This window comes from Dasypus novemcinctus, chromosome 6 (assembly GCF_030445035.2).
Source record: "Dasypus novemcinctus isolate mDasNov1 chromosome 6, mDasNov1.1.hap2, whole genome shotgun sequence".
In the NCBI taxonomy this organism is placed as follows: Eukaryota; Metazoa; Chordata; class Mammalia; order Cingulata; family Dasypodidae; genus Dasypus; species Dasypus novemcinctus.
Genome location: NC_080678.1, coordinates 15,833,630 through 15,853,630, shown reverse-complemented (window position 1 = coordinate 15,853,630; position 20,001 = coordinate 15,833,630). Strand labels below are relative to the sequence as shown.

Below are 20,001 nucleotides of genomic sequence, written 5' to 3'. Positions count from 1 at the left end.
ATAAGTGCTCCCCGCCTTTTTTCCCCTTCATTTAACAGTGACAGATCAAGAACATTTCTCCATGCCTATTGTATTAGCCACCCAAAGGGGTGCTGATGTAAAATACCAGAAATCTGCTGGGCATTCTAAAGGGTATTCATTTGGGGTAGGAGCTTACAGTTACCACGCCACAAAGCATAAGTTACTTCCTTCACCAAAGTCTATTTCCACATGTTGGAACAAGATGGCTGCTGACGTTTGTGAGGGTTCAGGCTTCCTGGGTTCCTCTGGGCTCAGCTCCTCTGTTTTCTCCACAAGGTCAGCTGTAGACTATCAGGTGAATGGCTCTGTCTCTATCCCTGGGGCTCCAGCTTAAGACTTCAGCATCAAACTCCAACATCAAAACTCCACAATTAAGAACCCCCAACTCTGTTCTTTGCCATGCCTTTTGTCTGTGGGTACTCAATGCCCTAATCATAACTCAATCATGCCCAGGTACAGATCAGATACAAATGTAATCCAATATCTATTTTTGGAATTCATAACCATATCAAACTGCTACACCTATGATCTCATATTTAATGGCTTCAGAGGATACTAAGTTGTTTCCAGTTTTCAGCCATTTATAAACATGTACTCATTTTTATAGTTCGTCTCAGGGATGGTTGAGGAAGTTGCACGGTGAGATGGGCAGGGGTCAGCCTAGACCTGCCCTAGTTAGGTCAATCAGAAAGACCCAAGAATTGTGAGCAGGGGTGGGACTTGGGAACAAGGTGAGGTTGGCAGGATTAGAAATGGGGACAGGCACTGTGCCAGCACAAGCAGCCAGGGTGGAGCACAAGCAGAGGAGTAGATGAACAGGACACACTGTGCCTCAGGGGAGATGGGGGCTGAGGATATCATACCAGGGGCTCCTCAAGTGAAGAGGCTTTGCAGCCCTGGGCCTTGTTTCAGGGCTGCTCTGAATTGGCAGTCTCCCTCATCTTCATGACAGCCCTTCAGAGACTTCAAGAGAATGGCCCTGAGGTCCCTTCTCTCCTTCCGGCTGTTGAGACACCCATCGCTTCTCTAAAACCATCCAGAACTGCCCTCAAGAGCCAATGCAGGGCTCTGGCTCCTGTAGCAGTATCCAGCCCTAGCCCTAAGAGGCCAGCCCAGAAGGACCCTCCTGGAGGTCAGGACTATGTCTCTGACTCTCTCAGTGACCTCGAAATGCCCAGAGGACCCCCTCTAGGTGTGCCTTTGCAGTCCAATGTCCTCAGCCTCCGACTCCCACCTTGCCTCAATTGCTTCCTCTTCACCCCGTTGGTGAAGGAGGGATTCCCGCTCTAGAGTAGTGGGCATGGACGAACACATGGCACCTGATACTGGACAGATGAACTCAGCGGTGGTTTATTAGACCCATACACTCACAGCTCAGGGAAGAAGGACACGGCATGCCAGGCAGGCCACTTGCGGGCTGCACTTGGGAACAGAGTGAGCAAACAGGGGCTGTGGGAGGCAAGTTTTGTAGTATCAAGAGGATGAGGTGGGGAGCGGCTGTGGCTCAAGTGGTTGAGCGCCTGTTTCCCACATGGGAGGTCCTGGGTTGGGTCCCTGGTGCCTCCAAAAAATCAAAACAATAACAATAACAACAGCAAACAAATGAAAAAACCCTCTTGGAGTCAATGTGGCTCTGTGGTTGAATGCCACCTTCCCACATATGAGGTCCCGGGTTCAATCCCTGATCCCAGTACCTCAAAAAAAAAAAAAAAAAAAGGACAAGGTACTGTCTGGTTTCTACAAGAGGCTGTGATTGACTTGTTTGAATAATTCCATGGACTGATAGGGAACTGAACCCCACTACTCAGTGGTAAGCAGAGACTGTACCCCATCCCTTTGCCAAGGAGGATTGTATAGCTAGGAGATATTATAAGTGGAAGCAGAGTAGGGAGGGGAACTTAGAGTTAGGATAGAGGAGACCTTCCCAATTTCAGCAGTTTTCAAGACAGTCCATATATTGAAACTTAATTTTAGGACTTACAACACACACCCTTAGTTTTGGAGCTCCAAGAACTACCTCCTGCCTGAGAAGACCACTGTTGCTTGATTGTGTGACCCATTAGCACACATCCCTGCCATCTCTGTCTTTCTAGAAATGAGGATTCACCGTCCATTATCACTTCTCTGGGGCAGGCAGTTCTCCCCAGTTTACTCCCATGAAGCCCTGGGAGCACTGATGCAAATTGCCAGGGATTGTCAAAGACATGCTCAGTCCTGACTCTTGCAAAAATGTGAGCTGTAAGGTGTCACAGAAGGTAGCAACTGCAGGAAGCAGCTATTACTCCTAGGGCTGGGGGACAGAAGAGAAACTCCTGCCTCTGTGGAGGGGGCTCCAGCCAGCTGGGGTCAGGGTCTCCAGGAGTAACATGAGGCTCGTTCTGCAAGTGTCGGGGAGACTGCAGATGGACCCACTGCTGCTACGGGAGGGAACTGCCGCTCCCGGGGGGGAAGCAGCGAGGCTGCGGTGCTGCCCCCGGGAAGAGGAGACAGACAGGAAGGGGTCTGCCCTGTCCTGGCAGAGCCTTGGAGAGCAGCTGGCAAAGCAGAAATGGGGTTTGCAAAGTTGCAGCTCAGCATCTGAGCATAATGAGTTCGGAGTTGGGAAGCAGTAGCTTAAGAAGTGCCATCAGGAAGCAGATTTGGTTCAACGACAGAGCATCCACCTACCACATGGGAGGTCCAGGGTTCAAACCCAGGGCCTCCTGACCGATGTGACGAGCTGGCCCACGTGCAGTGCTGATGCGCGCAAAGAGTGCTGTGCCATGCAGAGGTGTCCCCTGCGGTGGGGTGCCCCACGTGCAAGGAGTGTGCCCCTTAAGGAGAGCCACCCCGCATGAAAAAAGTGCAGCCTGCCCAGGAATGGCGCTGCACACACGGAGAGCTGACGCAACAAGATGACACAACAAAAAGAGATGCAGATTCCCGGTACCTCTGACAAGAATGCAAGCGAACACACAGCGAACGGACAGAGAGAGCAGACAATGGGGGAGGGGGGAGAGAAATTAATTAATTAATCAATTAATTTTTAAAAAAAGTGGCATCACCCCTCACCAACAGAGGGGGGCAGGTAAGTCCACCTTGCCTCTGGTTTTTGGGTCATGGGAGCAGATGATCTCTAAGTTCCTCCCAGCCCTAATATTCCATGAGACTTGACTTTTCACATCAAGAGCTCCCAGGTGGCCTCAGAGGTGGGGGAAGGGAGAAAGAGGCTAAGGGGAGGGGGTGGAGGAAGGGCTGGCCTTTTCCTCACCAGCCCCACAGAGCTGCCAGGTCAGCAAGGCCGCTTCATAAATCTCTTTCCTGGGATACGGCTGTTTGTTTGTATTAAAACGGGAACATGATAACAGAGCTATAAGTGGCTCCACGCTCAGCTGTGCAAAGTAATACGTAAGAGCAACCGAATTCCGTCCTTGGAGGCAGAAGCTGAGGCCTGGCTGCCTGGCACGGAGGGCCGGGGCCATCTGTGAGGACAGCAACTGGCTGAGGCACCCAGGTTTGCAAGCAGCTGAAGGAGCTGCTGGGGCAGGGGGACCCTCAGCCCGGCTCCTCAAACTGGGCCTCCAGGGTCCTGGCTGACGCAGGGCCAACTGGCCAGAGGGACTGGCAGGGAAGGGGACTCTGCTCTTGCTGGACCGTCTGCTCTGGAGAAGCAACCCACAACGAGGCTTCCTGCTGGGCGCAAGCCTGCAGGGGCCCATTCTGGTCCCAGCCTCTTCAGATCGTGAGAAGTTCAGAAAATCGTTTCTCCTCTCTGGCCTCCCCTCCCTCATCTACAAAAGGAGGTGGTTAGATGAGGATCTGAGGTTCTTTCAGCACTAACAGTCTAAATTAGTCTGGGCAAGAGAAAGATCGGAATTATTAAACAGACACCTTTCTATCACACACAGAAACAAACAAAGAATTCTTTCCATAGAGAACAACAACAACAACAAAATAGAAACCTAAGCATGATTGTCCGGTGTTGTCAACAGACCCCAGTAGAAAATCACTAGGCTTTTCTCAGGGGACAGTGTGGGGTGAAGACATTGGGTAAGTTGGGAAACCTCTCTGAGCCTGCGTTTTAGCATCGAGGAAATGGGGCCTGCATGACCTTGTCTCCTTGCACGTCCGCTGCCCTCTGCATACAGTCTGGAAAATGAGGTTGTCGGTCTGGCCTGGCTGTCCCGATCTGAGTACTGAGCCTTGTGCTCCCCTGAGCTGCCCATGTGTGCTTCTGCCCTGTTTTGCTGCTGCCCTGGTTAGCCTGTCTCCATTTTCCCTGCTTTTTCTGCTCTTTCCCAGTTAAGCTCGTGTTCTCTCGGTAATGATTCTGACTACCCAGCCCTGCCAGCCTGCCTCCGTCACACTGATTAGTCCCCTGGCTCAAACTTGGACACTCGGGTCTAAGTTTGGACCTTCCTGCCTTCTTCCTTGCTCAGTGAAGAGGATCCCATCATCTGGTATGTTTCAAACCAGCTTCAGGGGCCAGTAGCTAGAAAACTCATTCTCTACTGCAGTACCAAATGAACAAGATAATGACTGTAAATTATCTTTGAACTCTTAAAAAATCATCTCAAGGATGCAGCATCATGTGTTCATTAAATGCAGGATTTGGGGTCCAGCAGGCTGCACCCTTCCTCCTCCTCTCTGCCCAGCTTTGGCCATGCCACTTAACTCTCTGAGCTAGGGTGGTTCATCTATAAAATAATAAAATACCTGTCTCGTAGCTTTGCTGCAAGCATTAAAGAGAGCATAGCATCTACCAGTGCTTGGCTTAGAAGCAGAGCTCAATGTCTATGGAATGTATGAATGAGTGAGTTAATGATTTGAAGACTGTCTTGGTTTGTGTTCAGGTTCTTACTGAGGTTGCAATGACATGTCATCAATACGTTAGTTTAAAAACGTAGTTTTCCTCAAACAACTGTTCCATTTTTTTTTAAAAAGAGAAACAAATTAAGTTTATATATATATATTAAGATTTATTTATTTATTCATCCCCCCCCTTGCGGCTTGTTCCATTCTTTTGTTGTCTCTTCTCTTTGTCCATTTGCTGTGCGTTTTTTCTGTATCTGCTTGTCTCCCTTTGCTGCGTTATCTTGCTACGCCAGCTCTCCACAGCGCATGGTCCATCAGCTCTCTGCGGCGCACAGGCCAGCTTTCCCTTCGCAAGGAGGCCCCGGGACACGAACCCAGGACCTCCCATATGGTAGATGGGAGCCCAACTGATTGAGCCACAGCCGCCTCCCCAAAGTTTATATTTTAATCTACAAAAGACTAGGTTGAAGGAATAGTTCAATTTTCACTGACTATTTGGACTCTGTTCACAGAACAAGTGGGTAGAAGAAACCGTCATGAATTCAGCCTTATTTGTGGCAAGACTCCTTAAATTAATTGCAAGTCTGAATCATGGATCATTTTTAAAGAAGTGCAGTTTTTTCCCCCAAGGACATAGCGTAACTCTAGCTCCGTTAACACCTGACACCCAGCAATAGCCAAGGAAGGTGGCTAGACTGGAATGATGTGCCATTAGTCCAGCAAATATTTTAATGTAAATGGTTTGGTCAAAAATTCTCAAATCCATTTACTTTCTTCTGATTAAGCCTATGTTATAAATTTATTTCTTCTAATGCACAAGTCAGTTTAGCTGAGCTTTTATTCGAGATTCCTCCTATTTCTAATGAGTAGCAGCTGAATTCATGGTTTTAGTACAGGGATAAAGACCAGGCAAATAAGCTTTGTTTTACCGAGGGCTTCACCTAATGGAGGCTCCAAAGAGACCCACTGTCAATATTTACTCACCCTAGCTACGTAAGATAGATATCCAATGAGTTCCATTATGGAGATGACAAAACTGAGCCCAAAGAAGTGAAATAATTTGCCAGAGTCCATGCACCTCACCAGTGGTAACTTGGTTGTTGCAAGGAGGCCTTCTGGCCCTGGGCTCTGTGTCCACGCCCACCCCTTAGACTGCCTCCAAAATGAGGTTGCCCTCAGAGATAAACCAGGACACATTAGTGGGGGAATGGAAACTTGGGCCGCTGCCTGATATCTGGTTTGGAGAAAGATAGCATAAAGAGAGGGAAGCTGCTCAGCCATACACTCGTGGGTTTGACATTGGGGGTCCCATCCGAGGCCTGCCTAAGGGAAGGGGGGTCATGTCTAAGGAATTTCAGCACCCAGGAACCTGGAGTGCCCAGCACCCGGACCTCACCCTTGCTCCTTAGACGGAAGCTAAGCTCTCTTCCCCACAGGCAGTGGCGGCCTTTGGGGCCCAGTGGTGGCCGTGACAGCAGAGGCAGGACAGGTGTCAGTGGTGATGCCCAGTGTCCTCAGCCATGGTAGTGACACTACTGCCACGACAGTGTCCGGGAGCCAGAGGTGGCCGCAACAGTGATGCCAGCAGCCACCAGTGCACGTAGAGTGGGCGCCTGATCCTTGGGGTGACCTTGGCAATGGTTCCTGCAGCTTGGCCTTCCTTGATGTCAGCCTCAACTGGGCCCGGTTCCCCAGCTTCCTTCAGCAAGGTGAACTCCCTGGTTTCCTTCCCATAAATTCCTTTTCCGTTTAAGTTAGAGTCATTTTGATCATTTGCACCGAGAACCAGGACTAGAGTTGGCGGGACAGTAACTACAGGTCCCTTAGCTGAGAGCTGATTTGTATCGGCGGCTGGCACCCTGTCTCTGAGTCCACACTCACAGCATCCTCCTGACTTGTGAGCGTTGCCATGCATCAAGTTTTAGGGGAACAATTGCAGATCTGCCAGTTTGAGTGTCCTGGTCTGCTTGAAAGCAGGTTTCTTGTTCTGCATCAGTAAGTTGGCATCCCAGATTACACAAACAGCGTTGTGTGTGATAGTCCATGAATTTGGTTAATGTGAGCCTTTCCTTCGGGGACAGATATTCCCTCAGTACATCAGTAAAACTGGGTTTTCAGGATAGTCTCTGGACTGAGCTGAATTCAAAGAGGTAAACAATGCCCTATTGTGGTCAACTAGCTTGAGCATCTGGCCAGATGTGCCTAGGGGGCACTCTCTTCTCGCAGTTGTGAATAGGGGACCCTGGTATCAGAGAGTCCTGCTGAGAATCCAGCCCTGCCACTTGGTAGGTGTGTGTCCTTCCAGAGTGAACTATCTTGCTGAGTCTGTTTCCTTACCTGTTAAATGGGAATATTCGTACTTACCTCTTGGTAAAAGATTACCTAGAAAACTAAACACAGTGCCAGGCGCATGGTGAGCCCTCAGGAAATGCTAACGACTAACAATAAAAAGAACAATCCTACAGCAATAATAGTCATGATAATACAAGCAGCTGCTAATGAGCAGAGAATTCTTAGTGGAATGGAGAAAGTTCTGGAAGCTGATGTGTGGGAGGGAAGGCAAGAAGAGGCCTGCCTTGCAACCTGATTAAGAACAGAGCTGTTGAGAAATGTTGATTCTTCGACTCACCTGGCCTCCAGTGAGCAGCATCTTCCTCTTTTGAGGCCCTGGGGCTCAGCTTGGCCATTTGGCAAGTCACCTGTGGAACCAGCGTTTGTTCCTTAAGAGCAACTGTGCAGGACTGTCCTCCCCATGGTACAGGGAGTGTTCCCGCTGGGTCCTTCTCTCACTTTTCCCCCTTTTTTTTTTTTTTGACTTTTCATCTTTTTTTTTCTCTCTCTTTTTTTAAATGTTACATTCAAAAAATATAAGAGGTCCCCATATGCCCCCTACCCGCCTCACCCCACTCCTCCCACATCAACAACCTCTTTCATCATCGTGGCACATACATTGCATTTGGTGAACACATTTTGGAGCACTGCTGCACCACATGGATAATGGTTTACATTGTAGTTTACACTCTCCCCCAGTCCACCCAGTGGGCCATGGCAGGGCCTACATGTCCAGCATCTGTCCCTGCAGCACCACCCAGGCCAACTCCAAGTCCTGAAAATGCCCCCACGTCATATCTCTTCTTCCCTCTCCCTACCCTCAGCAGCTACTGTGGCCACTTTCTCCACATCAATGCTACAGTTTCTTCCATTACTAATCACAATAGTTCCATAGTAGAATACCAGTAAGTCCACTCTAATCCATACTCTATTCCTCCATCCTGTGGGCCCTGGGATGGTGATGTCCCCTCCACCGCTGTGTCGAGAGGGGGCTTAGCTTCCACATGGATGATGGATGTGATCTCACTCTTCCTTTTGAGCTCTCCAGGGCCAGAGTCTTCCATTGGTCCAGACACTTACCAAGTCTGCCGGCCCCCACCTCGTTCTCCTCCCTGCAGCATCTCTTCTCTGTTCCCAGGCCCCCTCCCTCTGTGCCCTCAGGATTTAAATGCCCTGCACTTTACATCCCAGCAGCCCCAGTGACTAGTCAGTCCCTGCAGGCTCCAGGCCAGTCTCTCACCTCTGTCAAGGTTCATTTCAGGTCGGGTTGAACTGCCTCTCCTGAGCTCCCTGAGAGGCCATGGCCCTCCCGAAGGGGAGGTTTCTCTAAATTTCTAGGGCCTTGCATTTTCCCCTCGCTCCCTCTGACCCCAATTTTCTTCTCTCCTAGGATTCTCAATTTTGCTTGGACCTCTCCTCTGTAAAGTTTCTCTTCTCTGTTCTGGGCGATCCAGTCACGGAAGTTTTCTTTGTCAGGGCTCTCACTTGGTTTTGTCCTCTTGAAAACTGGCCTGAGACCTGTCAAATTCCCATTTGACTCATCCAAAGAATTTTGCTTACTAAGATTCTCTTCCCTAGAAGAATTCCATGATTTTAGTGGAGAGAAAGGCAAATGTTCTTGTTTTTCATCCCTCCAGTCCTTAATTACACAGAAATTTGTTGTTAATAAACACAAAAGCAAGTTTTAAACTTACATTTTCCCTAGCGGTGGAATTTTTTTTTCCCAAACAGTATCTTATGTAGAACCCTAAGATGTAAAATATATATAGTTTTTTTTAAAAAATTGAGGTGAAATTCACATAATATAAAATTAAGGATTTTTACTTGAAAAATTCATTGATATTTAGTGTATTCAGAATTTTGTGTAGCCACCATCTCTACCTTACTCCAAGCCATTTTTACTGCCCCAAAATGAAACCCAGTATCCATTAAACAGTTACTCCCTGTATCCCGCTTCCCCCAGCCTCTGGCCACCACATGTCTGCTCTCTGTCTCTATGGATTTACCCATTCTGGACATTTCATATAAATGGAATCATATAATATGTGACCTTTTGTGTCTGGCTTCTTTCACTTTACAATGTTTTTAACATTCATCCAGACTGTATTAATAGCATATGTTGAGACCTCGTTCCTTTTTTATGGCTGAGAAATATTCCATGGTATGGACAGACCACAATTTGTATAGCCATTCATCCGTTGAAATACACACACTGCTCTGTTTGAAACAGAAGTGGGGTATGGGGCTCGCCTTCCTCATCCACGGTTCCTTGGAGAGATCTCTGAAGAGCTCCTAACTCTCCAAAGCCTGGTATAAAAAACCGCTGTGTTAGGGAACTGGTCCCCAAGAGGATGAAATGCAAATGTGTCCCCCTGAGCTGAGGCACCTTAGTGCAGTGGTAAATGGCCTTCTGAGTTAGCTTTCATTTGAACAAAAGGTTCTGCCACTAATAGATAGACACACACAAACAAGCAAATACAAAGAAATAAAACTGGCTGCATTCTAGCAGAAGGGGAGCTGGCTGGGATTCACTGGAGGAATCCTGGGGAGTGGGAAGAACGCTGCTGGCAGGAGGGTCTCTGGGTGCCTTCAGTCCCACCCAAGGGCCGCAGGGCCTCCTCCACCCAGGCCGGGCAGGTTTGCCTGTCAGCGACCCGGGCAGGCCTGCTGCTTTTGTGATTTCACTTGTTGAATCAAAAGCCACGCCTCGGTGAGTACATGCTGCAGACGCCATAAACAGGTGCCAGACTGCTGCCATCATCATCTCTCCACAAGTTTTCTTTGTCTTTCCACATTATTTACGCAGAGTTTTCCCTGGTGCGTGCTGTACTGCTTGTGAGCATTTGACTCCTTTCTAGAAAGGAAGATTGGTTTCCTCCTCGAACGCGTAAAAGGCGAACAAGTAACTCCTTGGCTGTGCTCCAGGGCAGGCCAGTCCTGCTCCGTTAGGTATGGCCAATCAGATCCCAGGGCAGTTTTAATTTGGGTAAGACTTTTTGAAAGGAGCCCTGCTGATGTAATAGGGAAAACCCTATGTCAAAGACCCTGGAAGTAATGGGTTCAGAAATGCTGGTTCCGCGGGGCTGAGACACTGTGTGGTCAGGTGACTCCACACGCCAGCTGCCCAGGTAGGAAGCGGGCTGGGCTGTGTGGGCCTGAGGGTGGAGGCGCTGTTTGTCCAGCTGGTGGAGGTGGGTCAGTGCCTCGCCTTAGACCACATGTGCTTCTGTGCTTCTGGATGGCGGAAGAGAAAGTGCAGCCACGGAAAACGGGCGTGAGTAGAAAGCAGGGCTGTGCACTGCTTCTTTCCTGTCCTTGGGAAAGCCGAAGGGTTGGTGGTAGTCCCCCAGATTTCCAGATGCAGCCAGACCTTCCCCGTGTGGTTTTGACCAGAAGTCGTTTTTCCACTCTCTTAGTCTACTTACCTGTTTTTAAAAGCTGGCTCAGATGCCCTGTTTAAAAATTTATTATATATTGAACTTAATTTGGTGAATGAGTGTCAAATGTTAATATAACCTTGAACCATATGAAATTCCAATTTCATATGGTTGAACTTGATATATATAAGGAAGTTACAACAATTAATCAGGGCATATTCTTTGTAACACAAAGAAACTTTTCTAACAAGGAATCATTCTTGAAATGAACATAAAAATAAACTGAAGTGATCAATTTTGAATAAATGAAGAATTTTACATTCTGTGAGGGAGCTTGCAATTGTTTATCTATCTTAAAAACAGCGAGTAGCAAAAATGAGTTAAGGAATTGAATCCTTTTGATTAAAGGTTAGGGGTGAGAGAAAGGGGGACTCCTTTGCAATTATTCACAAACTCACAATTTTCTGTTTGGGGTATAGTAATTGAGCCCACTCAAAATACTTACATTTTCTTTTCTGGTGCATGTAGCACATAAGAACTACTCAACAAATGCTGGTTGAATGAATAAGGAAGTCAATGGATAATTTCATTTTAAGTGAATCTACCTTTTAAATTTTCTGAAGAAACATGACTTTCTCTTCCATGGGATAGCTCTTGACTTAGAAGACAGGAGGCTGAGCTCCATTTCCAGCTTTGGCCTGGAAAAACTGGGTCCTTGGCCAGCCCCTTGCCTTCCAGAACCTCAGTTTCCCCACTGCATTAAAATGGTAATTTCTGAGGCTCCTGCCAGCTGTAAAAGTCTATGATTTTAAAAGTTGACTGTGTCTTAGTTTCTCCATCTAAAAAAAAAGAAAAAAGACGAAGGCATTAGTCCTAGTCCTGCTTATTTTACAGGGTCTTGTGAAACTCAGTTGGGTGATGTCAGCAAATGTTCTGGGCTTTGCGGGAAGCATCTCATTATGATGATGATTAATAAACAAATGTCGCTGAGTGAACCTGATAAAATGATTCTAGCTGCAACTGGCAGCATCCTACTTTACATGATGATTTATGCCTTGTTTGGCCGAGCTATCCATTTTCCTCATCGAGAAAACTATTCTGCCTTCAGAAAAATGTGAGCAGAAGAGAAACTGACTCAATGAAACCACTGCTTAGAGTAAAAAATATATAAAAACCATATGTTGTTGAAGGGAAGTAGATTTCACACCTCCTAATGTTTGACACTGAGTTCTACTGTCACCAGCAGTGGGAAACCAGCCACACTGAGTTTCCAAACAGAACACAATGAAAAACAGAAAACACTGACAAGCGGCCCTCCGCAAGCTCCCTTTGGCAAATGGGCCCCTTCATCACTCTGTGTGTATATATGTATATATGTATGTATACACTGGCATGAGCTCAGACTTGGTAACAAACTGGTTTTTCAGAAGTGTCTGCCAACCCTAGGATGAGGAAGAAAAACACCAGCCCATATTGGGAAAGAAGTCCGGGGGCATATGGCAAAAGAAAACCCTTCAAAAACAATTTTCCATGATGTGACTGCTGAGATAAACATTTCCCATCATCTGGCTTTTGAGTTTGGGGAGAGAAGCAGGCAGAAAAAGCCTCGGATCTTCAGTTTTACAGATGTTTAATCCTTTCTGTTTCTTCCAGTTGCCTCTGACAAAATTCGGAGGGACTCCGGGCACCCTGAATCACTATGGGCAACGAGAACAGCACCTCGGACAACCAGGTGGGTGTCGGGAAGCTTCTGCCTCGACTTAGATGGCTCTCCGGCCGGATCTGGACTAGATTCCTTTTTTTCCCTAACATCTCGTCTCTGCCAAGGGAGGAGCAAGCTATGACACACCCAGTTTACACCTAGATACGTACGGGCACATACGTCTTTTTTTTCTTTCTTTTTTTCATATGTCTTTATGAAGGCATTTTTCTTTTCATTTTTAGGATTCTTTTACCATTAAGGGTAACCCTAGTTTTACAGCCCTGAAAACTAGCTTTATTTTCTTCCTGTGCTTTTAAAGTTGCCATAATGAGAGGTTGGCACATTTTTCCTAGATCGTGCCCACCCATCAATTTACTTCCATGGATTCAGCAGAAAAGGTTCAAATAGAACCTTATCCATACTCCTTCCCTAAATAAAGTTGTGGCCATTAAAAAGTAATCTTAAAATCTACCAGAGCAGATTCCATGTGAACTAGTTTTCTCCTGTTAGGGAAGGTTTTCACCATTGATGGATTGTTTTTTTCACTGCAAATGGCTGGGATGTTAAATACATTCAAATTTTATAGCCATCAATTTTAAGTTTGGAGAGTGTCAATTCGATGCCCTGGTGTGCAAAATCAGGAAGACACATTCCCATTTATCTCACACACACCGGACACATTGGATTAATGGTACTGAGTCTTTTAAACAAGAAAATTGAACCTAGGAAGGCAGCACACTCCAGCACATTTCCTCCTGCCTTTCTATTCTACACAGCCTTCTTTTCTTGAGCAGGAAAATGGAATCATCAAAAGAAAAGGTTGTAAATGACTATGTTTTTAGGGACAGGCAAGGAAAAAATACAAGTGTTAAGAGACTGAGTGTGAGATAACAGGGAGAGGAGTGTACTATGGCGAAGAGGAGGGTTCTTCCCCCATTGTCTAAAGGAGGCAATGGTCGTTAGCTCTGGGTGGTGGTTGCCATGTGGCAATGTGGGCCCAGTGTTACCAGATCTCCCCATCTCTTCAAGAGAAGACAGTTTTTCTGTGAAATCTCATTTTTCTCTAATTAAATTTTTATTTTGAGATCATAGCAGACTTGCATGCAGTCATAAGAACTAGCAGAGATTCCATGTTCCTTTTACCTAGGTCCCCCAATGGTACCATCTTGCAAAACTGATCAAGGTATTGACCTTGATACAGTCAAGACACAGAGCAGTTTCCTCTTGTTGCCATTTTAGAGCCACACTCACCTCCCTTCTCTCCCCCCTCTCCAACCTCTGCAACCATGAACCTCTCTTCCAATTCTATGGTGTTTTCATTTCAAGAATGTTATATAAATGGAATCATGCAGTATGTGACCTTTGGGGATTGGCTTTTTTCCCCCTCAAGATTCATTACAAGGGGGAAACGGACTTTGGCCCAGTGGTTAGGGCGTCCGTCTACCATATGGGAGGTCCGCGGTTCAAACCCCGGGCCTCCTTGACCCGTGTGGAGCTGGCCATGCGCAGTGCTGATGCGCGCAAGGAGTGCCGTGCCACGCAAGGGTGTCCCCCGCGTGGGGGAGCCCCATGCGCAAGGAGTGCGCCCGTGAGGAAAGCCGCCCAGCGTGAAAAGAAAGAGCAGCCTGCCCAGGAATGGCGCCGCCCACACTTCCTGTGCCGCTGACGACAACAGAAGCGGACAAAGAAACAAAAAAACAGACAAAGAAACAAGACGCAGCAAATAGACACCAAGAACAGACAACCAGGGGAGGGGGGGAAATTAAATAAAATAAATAAATCTTTAAAAAAAAAAAAAAAAAAAAAAAGATTCATTACAAGTTGTTGTATTGACAGTTCATTCCTTTTTATTGCTTTGTAGTATTCCATGGTATTGATGGACCACAATTCCTTTGAACATTTGCCCTTTGAAGGATATCTGGGTTGTTTCCAGTTTTCAGCTATTATGAGTAAAGCTGCTATAAACATTGTGTAGAGTTTTTCATGGTAACATAAGATTTCATTTCTCTGCCCTAGTGTGCAGTTGCTGGGCTGTATGGTAGTTGGCATGTTTACTTTTGTAAGAAATTGCAAAATTTTCTCAGAGTGGAACTATTTTCCATTTTCCCTCCCCACCAGCACGGTATGAGTAATCCAGTTTCTCCCCATCCTTGCCAGCATTTTGGTGTTGTCATTTTGATAGGTGTGTTGTATGTCTTCTTGTGGTTTAAATTTACATTTCCCTGATGGCTAATGATATTGAATATCCTTTCATGTGCATGTTTGCCATCTGTAAATGCTCTTTGATGAAATGTCCATGTCTTGTGCCCATTTTCTATTTGGGTTGTCTCGGGTTTGTTATTTGGTTTTGTTTTGTTTTGGTTTGGTTTTTTGGTTGTTGCTATTACGGTTTAGTTTTGAGAGTTCTTTATATATTTTAGATACTACTCCTTTATCAGATATGTGGTCTGAAAATATTTCCACCACTCTCTAACTTGTTTTTCCATCCTCTTAATGGGGTGTTTTACAGAGCAAAGCTTTTAATTTTTACACTTGATCTTAGCCAAAAGGCTGAGAAGCGATAAAACTTTTAATTTTTGATGAAGTCCAATCTATAAGTTTTTCCTTTCATTGACAATGCTTTTGGTGTCAAGTCTAAGAACTCTTTGCTTAGTCCTACATTCCCAGAATTGTCTATTTTTTTCTAAAATTTTGTAATTTTATGTTATAGTTAAGTCTATGATATATTTTGACTTAATTTTTGTGTAAGGTGTGAGATTTAGGTTGTGGTTCTTCTTTCTTTTTTTACTTTTGGCCTGTGAATGTGCATCCCTTCCATACCATTGTTGAAAAGCTACCCTTCATCCATTGAATTGGTTTTGCACCTTTGTCAAAAATCAGTTGAGGGAAACGGACTTTGGCCCAGTGGTTAGGGCGTCCGTCTACCACATGGGAGGCCTGCGGTTCAAGCCCCGGGCCTCCTTGACCCGTGTGGAGCTGGCCCATGTGCAGTGCTGGTGCACGCAAGGAGTGCCGTGCCACACAGGGGTGTCCCCCGCGTAGGGGAGCCCCACGCGCAAGGAGTGCACCCATAAGGAGAGCCGCCCAGCGCGAAAGAGGGAGCAGCCTGCCCAGGAATGGCGCCACCCACACTTCCCGTGCTGCTGACGACAACAGAAGCGGACAAAGAAACAAGACGCAGCAAAAAGACACAGAAAACAGACAACCGGGGGAGGGGAGGGGAATTAAATAAATAAAAATAAATCTTTAAAAAAAAAAAATAGGCACCCCTTTAAAAAAAAAAAAAAAAAAATCAGTTGAGAATATTTTGTATTCTATGACCTTGCTAAACTCACCGATTAGTTGTAGAAACTTTTTGTTGTAGATTCCTTAGGATTTTCTACATAGATAATCATGTTATTTGCAAATGAGAGCAGTTTTGTTTCTTCTTTTCCAATCTGTGTGCCTTTTATTTCTTTTTCTTGCCTACTGCTGTGGCAAGGACTTCCGGTGCTATGTTGATTAGCCCCTGGTGAGAGTGGGCTTCTATGCCTTGCTCCTAATCTTGGAAAGCATTCAATCTTTCACCAGAAGTAAGTTGGTAGCTGGAGGTTTCTTGTAGATGCCCTTTATCAAGACGAGGAAGTTCCCCTCTAGATCTTGTTTGTTGAGTTTCTGGTTGTTGTTGTTTTATCATGAATAGGTGTTAAATTTTGTCAAATGCATTTTCAGCATCAGTTGATATAATTATATGATCTCTAGCCTGTCGATATAGTGGATTACACTGATTAATTTTCAAATGTTGATCCAGTGTTGCATCTTGGAATAAATCTCACTTGGTCATGTCTACCAGAATAATTGGTATAATTATTTATATACACAGTTATACTCAATTTGCTAGTATTTTGTTGAGGAGTTTTGCCTCTAAATTTATGGGAAATAGTGCTCTTTAGTTTTCTTGTTTGGCCTGGTTTTGATATCAGGGTAATACCAGCCTCATAAAATAACCAAGTGCTCTCTCCTCTACTTTCTAGAAGAGTTTATGTAAAGAAATCTTACAATATTTTAGATGTTGACAAATGAATTCAATTATCTTTAAAAACACTGTGGGTAAACAAAATGTGCCTTCTGGTTGGGTGTGGCGCCTGGTCGAAACGAGTGTGGTTTCTGGTTCCATCTTCTGTGCTGGAGTGGAGAGGGCCTTCTAGGCACAGCACGTGGCACTAGACATATTCTGGCATTCAGTCCTGCTCCAGTACAACACCTTCCTAAGGCCTTGCATGTCTGTTTGGGCCGCAAATCCTCCGCAAATGGTATGAGCCAGTGGTTCTCAAACCAAGGACGTATATGTCCCCCAGGGGACATTTGGCGATGTCTGGAGACATTTTTGATGGCCACATCTTAGGGGAGGAGGTACTACTAGCATCTAGCAGCTACAGGTCAGGGATGCTGGTGAGCATCCTACAATGCAAAGGACAGCCCCACTCCCCTCAAAGAACCCAACACGTCAACAGTGCCAAGGTTGAGAAACAGGAATAGAGGAACATTTGCCTCGACTACTTTCAGAGAACTCCTAGGGGCTATGGACGATCTTCTTTAGCCTGAGATGAATTTCTACCTGAATATGGGTAAACTTTAAAATGGCTTAGTTTTTCTTCCCATTACCTTGATTAAACAACACTGTCAAGACTTGAATGCTGATTATTTACTTAGGATAGACTCATAGAAATGGAATTGTTCAGCCAAACAGAGGGTAAGTACTTGCAAAAGCTGCTTGTTATATTTATTACGAAAATGCTTTTCAGGAAGATGATGCCAACTATGCTTCCCTTATCATGGTATGAGAGCCAGTCTCACTGTGTCCTTGAAAGCAATGGATATTTTAATGTTCCCAATCGTCATGAATTAGAAAACCAAAAATGCTGTCCTTACCTCTCACCTCTTACTAGCTCCCAACCCCATCCTCCTTCCTCAGTCCCCACCCTAACGGAGGGGACAGGGGATGTTTTCCTGACTTTGCAGTTTTCACATCTCCAACCTTAGCCAGATGTGATCCAGTGGGGTTATCTTTCAGATGCCAGGACTGGAAAAAGTTTTGCCTTCCGACGAGAGACAGATGGGAATGCAGCAGCATGTAAAGGCGGCCGTGGGTCTTAGGGCTCCCCCACGGAGCTGGGGCTCCAGACCTCTTCCCACTGTGTCCTGAACAGCTCTACCTAGAAGGCGCCCTGTCACCCCAACTTCCTCAAACCAGACCTCATCTTCGCTCCCTCAGCCTGCTCCTCCTCCGTGCTCCCTCTCCTGGGTTCCACAATCCAGGAGACATCCTGGACAGAAACCGGGGGGCTCCTCCCACTCTGCCCACTCCTACCCCCCACACCTGGCCATTTAGCTTTCCAAATATCTCTTTAACTGGGACATTTTGGGTTGCAGGAGCCAGAACTTTAAGTAGAGAAGGGGATTAATCACTTAACAAAATTGAGAAGTCCACGGAAACAGTCTGGCTGCGGAGTGGCCGAGCCCATCTAAGGCTTGTCTACCTTCCTCCGTAACACCTTAGCGCTCAGGGAGATGCCCTCAGCCTGCTAAGAAAGGAAAGTCATGCTGCCAGCCGGCTCCGATGTCCTTGCCTCTTGTAGATAACGGTCCTGCCTCCCAATCAGGCCCTGAAGGAATCTGATTGGTGCTGATCACATCAGGTGCCTCCTCCAGGATCACTCATCTCTGGTCAGCCAGCCTGAGTTGTGCACCCATCCCTGTGGGGGAAAGAGGACGAGGTGGTGCCAGCCCCAGCAGTGTGGCTCGGAACAGTGAAGAGCAGTTCCGCAAAAGACCAAACCGTAGCATGTATCCATTACGTTATCTTTCAGAATAGTCACTTCCTCTCCATCCCCGCTATTATAGCCCTGTCACCTCCACCGGGTAATTGTAAACACCTCCAGTAGCTTCTTTGCCTCCCCACTCTGCCCCCAGTCCTCTTGGGATGCACTTTCTCCGTGGAGTCATGTACGGAGACCCCTGCGTCCGGCTTCCTAGTGGACTCCTGGAAGCAATGATGCGGGTCTGAAGGAACCTGCTTCCCGCAGGCTCAGGCCCTGTGGACAGCCACATCCCAGGGCAAAGGGTGAGAGGCAAGCCTGCGCAGTGCCTTGTCCTCTGGGTAGGGTGTCATCAGGCTGCAGGCTCCTGTGCCTCTGTTGCTGAGTCTTACCTGGGTTGTGGTGGACCGGTGGGGCTGGAGGTTTGGCCTGGCGCTGGAAGCAGCCAAGACTGTCCCTCTGGTTCTGCGGGGACCCTGTTCGCCCAGCCCGTCCTAACTATGAGACCTCTTTGCTTTCAGCAAGAGGACGCTGGCTTGCATAACGTCATCCTGTGGCCTCCCAACCCTGAACTTCCGCAGGTACTGGAAAGGTGGTGCCCTGCATGGCTGGCTGTGCCGTCCCATCCTAACCTCTAGAGGGTCGCAGACATTTGGCATGGCCCATTGATATGTATTTATAGGTTTTCTCCTCCCTCTCCTACACCTCTTCCCATCCACCCTAAATCGGTTGTGAGACACAGTAGAAATCTGCAATACATGTTTATTTTCAAAAATAGTGTTTTGCTGAGCCTGTGCAAAGAAATGGCTTGTTGATATGCTGTGAGCTGCTGAATAAGGCTTATGTTCTCAATGTACAGCAGATGCTAGGAGTCAAAACGAACTCTTCCAAACTGGTCTACTTTGATTTCCTTTGTCCCAGAGTGAGGCCAGGCATGGGGTGGTGCCCCACCTTTATTGTCAGTAGGCAAAACTGATTGTTTAAAAAAGATTGAATTCGGAACCAGCTATCAATGTCATTATGCATTAGCTGAGTTCCATTGTTGTAGGTCTGTCCAAACATTTGTCAACAGTGGTGGGTGAGAGGGGATGGGAAATAGGAACTTTGTACCCATTTCACAATAATTTTTCCTGGAGAGAATGTTGAGGTTGTTATATGTCTATGGGTGTGGTCAGGGTGCAGCAATAAAATGCATGGCTCTTTACTGGCTTGCCTGAAATCGCTGTCATATCTAGCCAGGTGTATCTGTCATGCAGGTGACATGTTCTTTGCTTTAAGAGAAGAGCTGCTCCACTCCCTGGGCTGCCAGGGAGGTCTGCTTGGTGTGTTTGTTTTTCTGCATATCTCAGCAAGGAATGATGCTTGAGGTTGGAAAATAATCTAACCATTTGCACAGAGTATTGCATCATGAAGCCTTTTCACAAGTGTGATTTCATTTGATTGTCATAATCTTGTGAGGTGGGCAGGCCCAGGCTGATCACTCTTGCTTTATGGACAAAGAAGCAGGCTAGTTATCCTGGGTCTTTTGGATAATTAGAGGAGTGAAAATTAGAACCCTGGTCTCCAGCAGGTCACAGGGAATGTCTGGTGCAGTGGTTTTCAGACTGGGTTCCAGAGAACACTTCAAGGGCCAAGGGGGATGTTGAGGAGGGAATCTGGCCCACCACTGCTCCTATTGTCCACAGATCGCTGTGCCAGATATGTAGTGCAGTATAGGGGAAGACTGCCTTTGGAAGAAAGTGTTTTGGAATCAGAGTTGGAATAAACAGTGTACCAGTCCACCCCGTTATCTTACAGGTTTGTGTATTGAGGATCAGAAGGTCAAAGGACTTTCCCACTGCCACAAAGCCGTGGCAGGTCAGGACAAAAATCCATATCGGGATCCCCAGTCCAGGGTTCCTAAGGGTTGCCCTGCTCTGGGTTCTGACCCGGGACTTTCCATAGCACTTGGGAGAAAAGCTCAAGGCGTCTGTTAGAA

At 46.6% G+C, this 20,001-nt stretch overlaps 1 protein-coding gene across 3 annotated transcripts in view; it reads left to right on the top strand.

Annotated features, from left to right (window-relative positions):
- Positions 1 to 20,001, top strand: part of TACC2 (transforming acidic coiled-coil containing protein 2) — a 226,948-nt gene that overhangs the window by 14,986 nt on the left and 191,961 nt on the right. Inside the window, exons 1-3 of one of the 3 annotated variants that reach the window (XM_071215642.1) lie at positions 10,288 to 10,420; positions 12,177 to 12,255; positions 18,545 to 18,604. In XM_071215642.1, the coding sequence (XP_071071743.1) occupies positions 12,223 to 12,255; positions 18,545 to 18,604 (93 nt within the window). In that variant the 5' untranslated portion in view covers positions 10,288 to 10,420; positions 12,177 to 12,222. Of the gene's footprint in view, positions 1 to 10,287; positions 10,421 to 12,176; positions 12,256 to 18,544; positions 18,605 to 20,001 lie in introns of those variants that run through there. The other 2 variants (XM_058298235.2, XM_058298236.2) reach the window with 2 other exon arrangements.